At 41.0% G+C, this 14938-nt stretch overlaps 1 protein-coding gene across 1 annotated transcript in view; it reads left to right on the forward strand.

Annotated features, from left to right (window-relative positions):
• LOC134533439 (LHFPL tetraspan subfamily member 6 protein-like) overlaps nt 1-14938 on the forward strand; it is a 202087-nt gene that overhangs the window by 123567 nt on the left and 63582 nt on the right. Inside the window, exon 3 of the mRNA XM_063370962.1 lies at nt 6511-6677. Coding sequence (XP_063227032.1) covers nt 6511-6677 — 167 coding nt within the window. The remainder of the gene's footprint in view (nt 1-6510; nt 6678-14938) is intronic.

Below are 14938 nucleotides of genomic sequence, written 5' to 3' on the forward strand. Positions count from 1 at the left end.
CCTCCTCTAATCAAAGCCTTCCGACACGTAGTTGTAGTTAGTTTCCCCGACCACGAATAATTTTCGTTTTCGAAAACATCTAAATTAAGCGTTTTGGTTTTTAAACTGTCCATGTTAAGAAAAGTTGGGTCTTAAAATAACGGCAAGCACTCTAATGTCCCTCCGATGTCTTTATTTTAAAAAAATTGCGCAGTTTAAATCTCCGGCCTTTTGCATCTTCAGAGGTTCCATTTTACGGCAGCGAAGTTCCTATAAACGCAGCTCTTCTTTCCCTTCTTCGCCCCACTTTATTTCTCAAAGTATCCATTTGCTTTTTGGTTCCTGACGCCTGCCCCCCGCTCCCCGGGGCCCATTAACATCTCGCCGGGCGGCGATATGTAAAAATAAGGGCGCATTCTGTGACATAAAGGGAATGAATTCCACGACCCACTCCTTCGCTCCTCAAGTCGTTACGAGAAAACTTTCCGCGTCTTCTCCGAGTGCAGGCTTCCCCCACTTATCCCTCTTGGGGGGAATTACAAAAATACTGCTGATGACAGGAAGCGGGAGTGGGGTGTTTACAAGCTGCTCCTTTCCCGCGCTTGTTAGCAGACGTGTGCTGGATGGGATTGCTCTTACATACCGCTTCTCGTCATGTGCGCATTAATATTCCAGGAAAATTATAATGTACACTTAATGAACTTCTTTATAGTCCAAGATATCCATCAAATGAAAAATATAAACATATTAAAAAAATACACACATGATTCATGTTAATTATATATATATATATATATATATATATATATATATATATATATAATTGAGGTAGGTTATCGCCTTGATGAGAGGACGAAAAAATATATTTAACGTTTCTTATAGTTCACAGAACAGCCCAAATGTTTGTTCATTAAATAACCACCTTATTCCCTCCTCTAATTAATTTAAAAATTATTTATCATACTTTTACATGCATTTTAATTATATTACAAGTGTTTGTTTTAATTTCTTACTATCACAACTTTTATTTATTTTTTATTTTTTGTGTAATCCAAGCACACCCACCAGCTAACCAGTCCAAACACTTTGTTTTCCTAAAACAATCGGAATTACGTACAATATTTCTTACGTCGCGTAATGTTACGTAAAAAGCACTTGAAAGCTGTGATCTTTTCAGTGCTACTTCAGTCTTCAATTTCGCAGTAAATGAAGCTTAGGAGTAAACGATTCTGGCTGTGGAAGCTGAGGGAAACGACTATGCTGTCGCGAAAGACTATCGCCGTTCAGTTCCTGCTGATGTCTTCCTACTTCCTCAGGTGCTGAATATGGACAGAGGAAGTTTTCACAGTGCTATGGAGAGAAAACGGTCATTTATTAAATAGGGACATTATTATTCGTAGCAATAACATCGCTTGTGCTGATTCCATCACATATTTGTTACTTATTTGGCTGGTTTAATCTACTCCACTGACAAATAATTATTTTATAGTTTCATATCCATGATTTAAAAAAAAATGTTTTTTTCTTAATTATTTGTAAACATCGTTTACAGTACGAATTACATAAATTTCAGTTTTATCAGTAAATTATCTATTTTCCAATACAATCTCAGCTAAAGCAAACTTTAAAGGCGTTGGTTTTTGACATGTAACATTTTAGCTCTTGCATTTGGTAGTAATTTCGTGAATGGAACGGAAGTCACAACGAACGGAAATGTGTAAACACGGTGCTGCTATCTGTGGAGAATGGCGCGAACCAAGTTCACAGAAACAAAGGAACTTTATAGTATTACCTATTAAATGAATTTTAACAAGATGGGCAAGGGCAGTATTTAAAAAAATTCTTGTAAAAAATTAGGTCCAAAGCCAGGGTTTAGTATTTTTTTCAATTCATTTTCGCTTTTATCAGAGACGCTACCATGTCAGAATACGGGCGAATCCTCTTCATATAACACGTCACTTAAAAAAAAAATTAATCAAGTTAAGTGCGCGGGATCGATTCATTGAACTTCGGATCTTGAGACAGCGGTGCTGCCTTATAACCAAAAAGGTTATTTTTAATGTTTGAATTTAACTTTTAACTTATTAGAGCTTCAAATAATTCGAATAATTATTCTCTCAAACTATTAAGATATTTTGAAGAATAATTACTCATACGCTGTGAGTTACTGTGTAAGTAATGGTCGCTTCAAAGCATTTAGATTGAAAGTCCTTAATAAACAGTATATTTTATAGTTAAAAAACTTTACACGGCATAAATTCTGTAATGCCAAGTTATTTTTACCACCAAGACTCGTATTCGTGCCAGTTACTTCCAAATAATAATTATAAATTAAATATTTGAAGTTAAATAAACGTTAAGATTATTTTATCAATATCAAAAAGTGACTTTCTATCACTATCTGGGGGCAGAACACATTTAATTAATTTTATTTATAAAATAATGCCATGGAAACACGTTCTTAAAAAATAAATTATGACATATATCAGCGTTTCTATTCACATGTAATGTGTGAATTTTTCTGCTTATAGCACCAAGATTGAAATTAAAAAAATTAATTACCTAACAAATAAACAACTTATAAAGTTAAAGCGTGAAATATTTTCATCGAGATAATTGCCACTGGAATGTTTTTTTAGGAAATTATAATCTGTTTGCAGGAATTTTGAGCTTTACTTTTCGACATAAATATTTGTCCTTTCTTGTCCTTAAAATAATTTGTTTTTAACTTGAATTTTTTTAGGCCCCGAATTTTTTGGTTAAAAAAACATTAAGTGTCTCATCTCGTTTTGAATGATTTTTAATGTCCCTACGTTCAGTGAGATTTTATGTATATGCAGGCTGCCTTAGTGCATAATGCTCATTCACACACTGTCACTGCCGAACCTCGGACTTAAGACACAAGACTATGAACTGCTGTACTAGCGTAGTTACCCACTGGCGATACGAGATACTTGCGAGTGCCTTATTAAACTCCCCCTCAGTCGAATCTCATTCCTGACAATGTATGACACCCAACCAAGTTGCTCGGCGGTTACCTCACAGTAGCCTGCCGACCAGGTGAAACAGGCACATGATGGTCTGAATTTGGGGGGGGGGGGGTGCTGCGTTACTGCATCTGGCGCTAACACGCCTGACCAGCACAGGGGGAAGACGGCAATACGCAACTCCGGACTGATGTGCGTGTTGCATAACCCATCATCCGCAGGCGCAAAACACATCTGAACAAAGCAGATCTTGTCCACGGACGAAGTGTGGATACAGACAGCGCGCGCAAGTCAATATTGAACGGCTTGTTCGTTAGTAGGACTGTTAATATATGAGTGCCATGGTGAATCCAAGCTGGGGGGGGGGGGGGGGGGTGCTGCGTTACTGCATCTGGCGCTAACACGCCTGACCAGCACAGGGGGAAGACGGCAATACGCAACTCCGGACTGATGTGCGTGTTGCATAACCCATCATCCGCAGGCGCAAAACACATCTGAACAAAGCAGATCTTGTCCACGGACGAAGTGTGGATACAGACAGCGCGCGCAAGTCAATATTGAACGGCTTGTTCGTTAGTAGGACTGTTAATATATGAGTGCCATGGTGAATCCAAGCTGATCCTCTAGGTTATAAGACTTACAGCACTTCTTATGTCCCAGTTTCAATGCCGTGTTCGATATTTCGTGACCAGTACATTAAAAAAAATGTTCCGCGTCAAAACATAACTGACGAAAAAATGTATAAATAAAATCACTTCTCTGTTGTGAGTAAACTTACGTGTAATTAGCTTGTTTTTACAGCCCTATTCGCAGATTGTAGGTCTATGGTGGCGTTGTCCGCTGAAGACAAGAATATATCTATATCGATCCCTCATGAAGTCACACCCGAAGAAGTCTTATGACTTCTGCCACAACTACTTTAACATTTAGCTGCTTTAACATTACTTCAATACAACGAGGGTTGACGGACCACACACATTTATCGTTTACCCTCGACCATTGTCCGGCTATTGGAGTAGGACGTGAAATCTAGGTTATCCTAAAAACATATTCTACAGTATAAAAGCGACAAAATATTTCAAAACAAGTAATTACGCAAATAGGAACGGAAGAAGTGCCTTTTTAGACTAGAATTACATTTTTCTTTATTAGTACTTGTTTACTTTTATGTTAAATATTCTATTTTTAACTATGAGTATTTAATGGTTGATTTTGACTTCCGATCACTACATATTTTACCTTTGGTTTTTTTTTGTTTTTATTTTATTTGAATATGTGCTATAGTTAAAAAATTTTTTTTTCCTGTGGGATTTTTTATTTTATTTAATAGTAGTAAAATAATTACTATTGCCACTCATTTTTAGACTACAGTTGATTTATTTAAAATTGTTTATTTTACTTATTTTGGAGTGATGATAGTTTATTTCTGCTGGCCACGGTTTCTTTTTCGCTCCATTGTTTTTAATAAATATTAAGGAAATCAACAGCACCAGCCATATTGCGGGTGAAAAGCGGGCCGCTAGAGGGAGTAGTAGGAGGGGGGAGTCAGTTTCCCCGCTGCTGAGCCTACTGCGCATCTGTCTCGCGCACACAGGCTGATGTCTGCTCCTGGCTCCAGCTCCTCACACGAGGCGAGCGAGCCGAACAAAACAACCATTGTCGTCACACAGTGTGAGATCCAGCCCATCGTGCGACCGCCTCATTAACACCCGAGTCTTCTTGCTGTCGCGAAGGAAGAACCCCCACACGTGTGTCGTCTCAGCATGTGCACGAACTCAGCTGGTGCCTGGCCAGTCGGTGTTTCTTTCCCGAGCGTCTTCTCAAGTTATACTTATCACTTAACACGTGCCTGTGTGACTTTTGCTTATATAAATCTTACGTACCTTTACTAATTTTTAATGTTTCCATACTATAAAAATTAAATAGTAAGAAAAGAAAATATAAAGTTGGCTTTCATTGAACATTTGAAGTCAAAGTAAGCATTTTTTTAATGGGTCCTCCGTGGGCACAATTGTTCATGTGTTGCGCTCATATGGCGAGGGTCGTGGGTTGGAGTCCAACACCCCGGCATGAGTCATATTTATGAGCTCCGAGCTGGTATCCAAGTAGTTCAGAGTCTAAAGTTATTAATCCTGGAAGACCGGTCGCATTAATCCCCCGTGCGCAACAGAAAAACGTAAGAAACTATTAAACAAATTTAATTTGCCTAACGCATGGTTTCCAAACTGTCTTCACGAAACAATTTATTGACAGTGCATACCAGCGGATTTGAACATTCTAAAATGCTGAAATACTGGTTTAAAAAAACTACTTGCTGTGAAATGCTTTCATAAGCAGTTATTTATACTTCATGCTATGTTCAGTAACATGTTGCTCACGTCGTTGACATAATGGTCTTTTCGAAATTGATGCTAAGTGACTGTTAAGTTACATCAAATATTTATTTAGTTCTACTTCGGTGTCATCCAAGATTTACCAGGGTCGACAATTATTGTCCCACACAAAATTTCAAAAAAATAACCAAGCAACTGCTCAAATGCATATATATATATATATATATATATATGTTTCGGGAAACGCTAGAAGCTCGACAGTGATGCACACATGTATTTAAACATAAGTATCAAAACTAAGAAAAATTTACATTAAATAAAGTGCTGAAAATTATTTTGATACTTTGATCAAGCACAAATAAAAAAATAAATGATTAAAAATATTTTTTTAGAAAATAAAACTAAAAAAATGTTACTAACGATAAAACACCCAAAATAATGCATAATTAAATAATGCATAATAGTAATTAAAACAAGTTAAATGTAAACTTTCGAAATAAATTATTAATACTTTGAGTAAATACAACATTAATCTTTGATGTTTTTACAGGATCATCGAAACACAGTAACAATGCTCTATCTATTGTTATAATAACACGGCAGACTTATAGCTATTATATCAGAGGCCAAAGGAGCAGCATCGTCACACACTAAATGACATAAATAAAGAACATTGAGGAATCCAAGGTATTGAGTGGATCAATTTCGGGAAACCAGTGGGCCGGTGGGCTTTCTCGGAGTGTTTCCGTTCCCTTCACCAGCGCATTTCCAACATATCTGCCATCTCTCTTTGCCTCCAAGATGACGAAACAATAAACGTTAATTCGTTCATTCATAAATTTAAAAAAAAATTAAACTCCGGGTGTCTGTATGCAATTTGTTATTTATTACATATTAAATATTTTTTTCTGATAACAACTAAATACCTAAAGCAACTATACAGATTTAACTTAAAAACTGATAATGCTATTCACATAAAATTCAAACTTGTTTTAGATATTAAACCCATGATTATTTATTCTTCATTTGACAGATAACTGGAACGATTTCAAAGATATGGTGATGATAACATATCAAATTTGAAATTCTTTGAATCATCACAATGCAGAGTTATAAATTTACAACACCGGATATTTTATACTAAGTAAAGTGTGTGCATGAGAGCGCATGAGGTAAGATGTTGGACGTGACTGGGTGTGGTGTGCCGGCAGCTTCTGGGACATCCCCAGCCCGTGGTGGCAGGCCAGCACGGTGCTGGTGGGCACGGGCAGCGCGCTCAGCCTGCTGGTGGCCGTCACCGCCGCCGCCGCCTGCTGCATCACCTACGTGGTGCACGCGGGCACGGCTCGCCTCGCCGGGGCGCTGCAGCTGCTGGCAGGTGCGTGCCTCTCGTTCTCCACTCTCCCCACCTCTCCTCTCTCCACCTCTCCTCTCCGGGGCGCTGCAGCTGCTGGCAGGTGCGTGCCTCTCGTTCTCCACTCTCCCCACCTCTCCTCTCTCCACCTCTCCTCTCCGGGGCGCTGCAGCTGCTGGCAGGTGCGTGCCTCTCGTTCTCCACTCTCCCCACCTCTCCTCTCTCCACCTCTCCTCTCCGGGGCGCTGCAGCTGCTGGCAGGTGCGTGCCTCTCGTTCTCCACTCTCCCCACCTCTCCTCTCTCCACCTCTCCTCTCCGGGGCGCTGCAGCTGCTGGCAGGTGCGTGCCTCTCGTTCTCCACTCTCCCCACCTCTCCTCTCTCCACCTCTCCTCTCCGGGGCGCTGCAGCTGCTGGCAGGTGCGTGCCTCTCGTTCTCCACTCTCCCCACCTCTCCTCTCTCCACCTCTCCTCTCCGGGGCGCTGCAGCTGCTGGCAGGTGCGTGCCTCTCGTTCTCCACTCTCCCCACCTCTCCTCTCTCCACCTCTCCTCTCCGGGGCGCTGCAGCTGCTGGCAGGTGCGTGCCTCTCGTTCTCCACTCTCCCCACCTCTCCTCTCTCCACCTCTCCTCGCCGGGGCGCTGCAGCTGCTGGCAGGTGCGTGCCTCTCGTTCTCCACTCTCCCCACCTCTCCTCTCTCCACCTCTCCTCTCCGGGGCGCTGCAGCTGCTGGCAGGTGCGTGCCTCTCGTTCTCCACTCTCCCCACCTCTCCTCTCTCCACCTCTCCTCTCCGGGGCGCTGCAGCTGCTGGCAGGTGCGTGCCTCTCGTTCTCCACTCTCCCCACCTCTCCTCTCTCCACCTCTCCTCTCCGGGGCGCTGCAGCTGCTGGCAGGTGCGTGCCTCTCGTTCTCCACTCTCCCCACCTCTCCTCTCTCCACCTCTCCTCTCCGGGGCGCTGCAGCTGCTGGCAGGTGCGTGCCCTCTTTCTCCACTCGCCTCTCCTTACCTCTCTCCACCTCTCCTCGCCGGGGCGCTGCAGCTGCTGGCAGGTGCGTGCCTCTCGTTCTCCACTCTCCCCACCTCTCCTCTCTCCACCTCTCCTCTCCGGGGCTCTGCAGCTGCTGGCAGGTGCGTGCCTCTCGTTCTCCACTCTCCCCACCTCTCCTCTCTCCACCTCTCCTCGCCGGGGCGCTGCAGCTGCTGGCAGATGCGTGCCTCTCTTTCTCCACCCGCCTCTCCTTCGCTACTCGCCTCTCTCCTCCTCTCTCCGCCTCTACTCGCCTCTCTTCTCCTCTCCTCGCCCCTCTTCTCCACTCTTCTCCTCTCCCCGCCTCTCCTCAACTCTCCTCTCTCCACCTCTACTCGCCTCTCTCCACCTCTTATCGCCTCTCTCCACCTCTTATCGCCTCTCTCCACCTCTTATCGCCTCTCTTCTCCTCACCTCTCCTGTACCCGCCTCTCTCCTCGCCACTCTTCTACTCTCTCCGCCTCTCTCCTTCTATCTTCACCTCTCCCTGCCTCCCCTAACCTCTATAATCCTCTCCTCGCCTCGCCTCTCCTCCTCATGTGTCTCCTCGTCAACGATTCCTGCAAAACCATCTATGTAAACAGTCAGTTCTTTAAGAGCAGATCACTCTAAAGCTGACTACTATCCACTACAATATGAAGCGCAGAGATAACGAGTAAATTGAAACAGTCCGATTGTTCGTCGGGAGTCACAGTGATCATCAGTTATTTCAGTGAGGGCGTGTTCACAATAGCAAACGATGACTAATAAAAGAAAAAAAGGATAACATGAAACGGAGTGGGAGTGGGGGTTTAGCGACTCAACAAGTATCGCGCTACAATTATTATTCATGTTTTGTCAAGTTCTGTTTACTAAATTTATCTGTGAGAGCTTCCAAATCTGTGTGTTGTGTTCCATGCACACGATTACGGATGTAGCGTTCGGCAGAGCATGGGTTCATTTTACTATCATTAATGGCCATAGCCTCGTATCTGGGGAGTTTGTAAAAAACGTCTACCGCCTGCTCGCAGTGTGCATTTCAGAATCACAACCCTGGTCACGTCACTGAACTCCTAACCCAATGATCGACAAAGACAAGGGCCATTTTGGATGCGCAAGAAAGTGACAAACTTTTTACCTGCTTACGTTGAGACCATCGCATCGTTGCAAGTGCCAGTGTTCGGCCTTGGCAAACAAGTATCTCTTACTTTGACCACGACGTAGTTCATTTAAATGACATGAAGAATACCGTTGGAAAGTGTATAAAACTAGATTTCTTTTCAAAATGAAGATCTATTAAAGAAAGAATTTAGTTTTTTATGATTTCCAAAGTTGCAAGTTTGTCCTACATTTATATATATATTGGACTTTGGAAGCGCATAAGTAATTTTCCTGAAACCTGTTGTGTTAAATAATGATTAATTTGGAATAAATATACATCGCGGAATACAACAATAGTTATTTGGTCCTATTACTACCACAAATTTGATGACTTACAGGCAAGATTGGGTAAACTTCAACAAAATCTAAAAACATTTATATATTCCTTACTTGGACATTTAGGACATGAGGTCAAAGGTTAACAACTATAGCTAATAACTCAAAAAATGTTTTCTGTCCTTCTACCTTACACTATATATATAGCAAAAGTATGAGGTATGTTAAGTTGCTACATAGTTAATATTCTCACAACAATTTGTTATAATATTGGTTCTGGGAAGGAAATGATTGTAACTAAAAAGAAAAGTTGTTTGGTTTAGGTCAGTGACATTTAAAATACTCTTAAATCATGAAAATATATTAACTGTCGTATAATGTTGCTTTTTTTTAAATTCCGTGAGGTTGCACAAGCGAGCGGTGAACTTGGGATATGTTCGGTTAACACCGGACATGTTCTACATTGATGTGGGGTGAGTTGATGCTAAGCCTGTCCATGTAGGCTAGAACCTGGCGTGTGCAGAACAGGGATGGAGACAAAAGCTCTGAAGTGAAGCACTCAGCGGCTTGTATGTTGTCAGAACGAGTAGAAAAAATGGGGCGTGGCTGTGTCATGGACACGGCCGTGTGTTGTACGTGAATACGTGTACGCAACGGATAATATTTTCAATTCAAAATATACAATAAACTATTTTATGTATGTTAAAATCATGTTTGAACACTAAGAAGTCGCGTATAGGCTGACATTATATATTTTTGATTATGTATTTTTTATGTTAACACCATGTATACTCACTGTAACTATCTTACACTAATGCTTTATAAATGCGATCGATAGATTTTGACGAGAGCTGACGATTGAAACCTAAACGAACGCCGTAGCATCTCCGAGTCAAAAGATATATTAAATGGAAATCTCGATACGCCGCAAAATGACCACGAAATGGCGGCGCGTCACAGTCCTCACTTAGGGTAACGAATTCTTTGATCGTTTAGCTATCCAGTGGTGTAATTAAATTTTAGATGGAGATTATAGATATGTAGCTGCAACACCAAACTGTATCCCCCGATTTTATCATTAGTTTTTTTTTTAATTACCTCCCACTATGGAAGCAATTTTAAAGACGTGTTCACGTCAAAACACGTATCGTGCCGAGGGCAGCAGCCTCATTGTTGAGGTTCTTCATTATCTCAGCAACTAGTGAGTCTCAGCTCCACTGCTGTTGAAGTGTGTGCTTCGCGACTAGCATATGTAAATACAGTCCGCACCAATATAAAAAAAAATATTTTTTTCAATTAAAAAAAACGAGGGTCTATTTTAGTACCATTTGTAATAAACTTTACTTAAGCTGATTTTGTAAAAAAAAAAAAACTGTTGCCAAATCGTAGGAAACATTTGTTGCTCTGCGCAGAGGACAAATATCGCTCTATAAAAATCACGAGTCTACATAATTATGCGAAATAAATGTTGACTTTTTATTTTTTTTAAGTATGATTTAAATCTTGAGTTATTTATCTGAGTGTTTGACTCGAAAAGGCATAAGTAATGTCCCAATCATTTACACCTTGTAAGTCTGACGTTTGCTAACAGACTTAACTTCTAAAATAATGCCTAGAAACAGTGAAAGGATTGGTGGTTTTTCCCGGATTCATCCAACTTTAAAATTTAAAGACGTGAAATGTCACCCGCTAGGAAACAGGATGCGCTGTGCCGAAACGAACACCGACAGTGCCGATGAACACCGGGCGAACTGAACACGCCGACAGCGCAGCCACGTGAACTCCAGCCTCCGGACTGGAGCTGTATTGCAACCCGCGCCAAACCACGCGGAGTGGATGGAGTACCTGGGTGTTCCACGCGGCCCGCTTCGAGCGCCTGGTCCCACAGAACAGTTGCAGTGACGCATCAGCAGCCTGGCCGTGCGGGCAGAGTGCGTGAAGAGCGCTTTCCTTGTTTGCCTAGTTTCCTGTTCAATATATGAACACTCTTAGGGAAAGGAACAACCATATTTCTATTAGTATGTGGTTTCAGTTCGATTGTAATTCTACCTTTCGTTTTAAATAATTTTTAAATAACTTTACCTTACTGGAATTTGTTAGCTAATATTTTTTATACTCACCTGGATAATTTTTTTTAGAATAAAAGTGTCGAAATTACTTAATGTTAATTATCGACCGTGTTATTTCATACCAAAAAACGCCCACTTTTTTCACGGTGGTAAAGGCCCCTCACCAAAATATTAAGAGTCCCAGAAAATTATGGGACTTATCACTGGAGGGGCACATGACAACGGAAATAACCTGGAAGGCGTCGCCGAAAATTTTAACACAACATTTATTCAAAATTATTATTAACAAGTTCACAATATGTGACATTCACCAATCTTTCATTCAATACTTCAATTCTTCTGAAGGGTACACCGAGTGTTACTATGAGATTGCACTGTAACAGATAAATCTAACATTACCAATCGTGCCTTACAAGCGTTATACAAAGGCAAACAAAGCAATTAACAACATGATTTCATCGTCTTATACATATGGCTTAAGATACTCCAAAAGATAATCACTGAAAGGGACATAAAGAAGTAATCTGAATTATCACTTAATATACAAGTCCTCACCTACACAATGTAAATATAAAAAAACACTAATATTAATGTCCAATTCACAATGAAACAACAATATTATACAAGATTTAACTCTTAATATAAATCACATTGGTGGTTTAGGAAAACAATTGTTAATACAAATTAACTTGGTAACTGTGCGCACCAAAGGACTAGTGCGAATGAAATGCGTAATTACCAACAAATACTAAAATATAAACACATCACCAGGGCACCGCGATACAGCTGTAGGTGTGTAAAGCCACTCCTCGGCGCTAGTCGCAACTCGCCTGGTGTCTGCGCTGCAGGGCGACTCGGAGCTGCCAGTCCGAGCGCTCGGCAACACTTGCAGCAGTCGCTCGTGTCTGTGTACTGCCGGTCCTTGCCCTCCACTGCTCGCTGCCGGCAACAGATGCCTGTCTCTTTACGAGCGCGCGACTGTCTCACGTGACTCAACTGCGAACCCACGTACGTAAATACCTCGGACAATCATGTTCATGAATGCCCTGCCATACTGAGTTTGAATCCGCATAGTGGTTTTCCTATTACGTAATCGTAACGCCTCTTTCGTAACTCAGGTGAGAACACGTAAGTACCGTAGTCTCGTCCAGGAAATTAAGTCCAATCTATAAAAGTCGCCGCCACTACCATCAGCCACCGACCAGCTCTACGACTCCAACCATAATCGTCACCAGCAACTGAGTCCAGTAGTAAGTGTCCAACAAACTCTGCGACGAACGGCAACGTCTTCCCAAAATGACCAAGTCCAAACTTGTCTTTGAGTATTTCCAACCTCTTCCTACAGTGTTCCACCTCAGGACTCAGTGTCCCGTGGCCAGCCCAGAGGCAGCAGTTCCCGCGGAGTTCAGGCAGCGTGAGGCTGTCCACGCAGTCGGCGCCTCGGCGGCGGAGCGACGTCTCTGAGGCTGGCAGCGGCCCACTCACCTCCAGGGGTCATCCACCCGGAGCAGCGCCGAGCCGCCCAGAACACTCTTCTATGTGGTCGCGACAATGGCTGACTCCCGGTGTGACGTCATCACCGGATGCTGACAATAGGAACGGTTATTTTTCTTTGGGCCACTTATTTTCTTAGCAGAAACACTGCTCCCCTGGCTGTTAGACTGGTAACTTGGCGCGCAAGCATTGCGGGTAGCAAACCCCGCAGGCGTCGTTTTAGAGATATTACTAAATAATTACAAGACAAGTGGTAGAAGGGAAGGGCGCCCACCTAGGGCACAACATGACAAGCGTCAAAAATCTTTTTCTGTGCCCTGTGCAGCAATTTGATTTAGTGCATAAGCCTTTCTGTATTCAACTGCTTTATATTTAAATAATACACTCTGTGAGGACTTGCCCACCTTAATGAATCAATGTCATTGCACGGAGGTATATAACCTGAACAAAAGACAACTTACTTCCAATATATTTTTATTCATAAAGTACGTTTTTTTCTGCAGGTTAGGTTAGGAATGGTCTTGACTAGTCAGGATTTTTGGTACAAATTAAATTAGTCAGCAATGTTTTAATTTTAGCCAGCAAATAACCAAGTATACGCAATCATTTACCTAAAATTCAGTGGTTAATTTTTTTTAATATGTTACTCCGTTCAGACACGGTACATTACTAAATTATATTCCTGAATTTGGTGGCAATTAGCTACAACAACGATTTTTTCTTGTAAAATGAGTGGAATTTAGTATTGTATACATTGTTATGAATTTCTACTACAGTATTATTTAACAGTATCAATAGTTACTTTTCCACTTATCAGAATATATGTGCGTGGTCTCTGCCACAACTAATCAAAGAAGCAAAGAATAACAATATGTAAAACAATTTAGTATTTTTGTTTGTAAATAAATATAATTTTTTTCTAAGAACGAGATTTAAAGGCTTTGTTTCTACACAGAAACACTAAATAGAAGTAAACAAATCACAAAAACTGCATAAAATAGCACATTTGAATCGCAACGTTTTTATTAAAACTAATTTCCTTATATTGCAATAACTGTCAAAATTTTACTTTTGATATTGTCGTGTCTGTTTTTCATTATAACTTTTAAAATCATTGGGTGCAATGTTGTTTTGTAAATTTTTATACCAAGTTCTGTCTTTTATTTTTGTTTGGAATGTTTCTAAACCTCATTAAAACAAATAACTTACAATTTTATAGCAATTTTAGCATTATTCTGTGATTCAAAATAACGGTGGTATGCCATTTATCTATCCAGTAGAAAAAAAATGAATTCATTGAAATGGTTCCCTTGTTCTACCTAACACTCGACTATGTACAGCAGTGTACAGCTTCAAATAGCTATCAGTCGTCGGCCCATCACATTAATGCCAAATGCATTATTGTTTTGCCCCAACATTAGAGTTGACGAAGATAAAGAAAGAGCGAGTTTAACCTTTTCCGCACCTAGCCGAAGTTTACGTACCTTTTTTTTTTTTTTGGCAATGATAAGATGCCCGCTTAGGTATTAGATACTGAAGAATGTTTTCCATAGTTAGAGACAATTTGGATGTTTCGCGTTGGGAGTATGTCTTTTAGTCATGAACTCTAAATTTTAAAATCAAACTACATGTTTCAATGCAGTTTCAATTGACAGGTTAAATTGTTTCGTTATGGTGTCCTTTACAGTATGTCTTGTTAATGCTGATTGGTCAAGCGAACGTATCACGTGTTTTCAGGAACTGTAGATGATGTCCACAAATGTTCTCTACTGCGCAGTCCACCCAGATGTCTACCTCTACTTTCAGTTTGAGGTCACAACATGACGACAAGACGCCGACAGTAGGGCGGTGTCTTAAACGTATGCGGAAGACAGGAGTAAGATCATTGATGTGCTCTTATGAATTGCAATAATTTGACAGACTTTTCAACAAAAAAAAAAACACCGCAAATCAACAATGCGCTGTTTTTAGTTTAAGGTAACTAGATTTTCGTTATAAATCACACCAAATCCCAACTAGTCCTGTAGTAAACAGGGTAAACATTAGAGTGGAAGGAAGAATTGTGTGATTGCTGCAGACTTAACCAGCCTTTGAAAGTTTTTTAAAATAAACTTCTGTAGGTACTTGGAGGGTAAACTTGTTGTATGCAACGAAATACGAGCTCATTATGCAATGGAAATTTAATATGAAAAAGTTCAATGCGCATGCACATTCCAACAATTGTAGGTTCACACACACAAGGTATATAACATAACAAATGGATTATTATTTGCAAACG

This window comes from Bacillus rossius, chromosome 6, assembly GCF_032445375.1.
Source record: "Bacillus rossius redtenbacheri isolate Brsri chromosome 6, Brsri_v3, whole genome shotgun sequence".
Lineage (NCBI taxonomy): Eukaryota > Metazoa > Arthropoda > Insecta > Phasmatodea > Bacillidae > Bacillus > Bacillus rossius.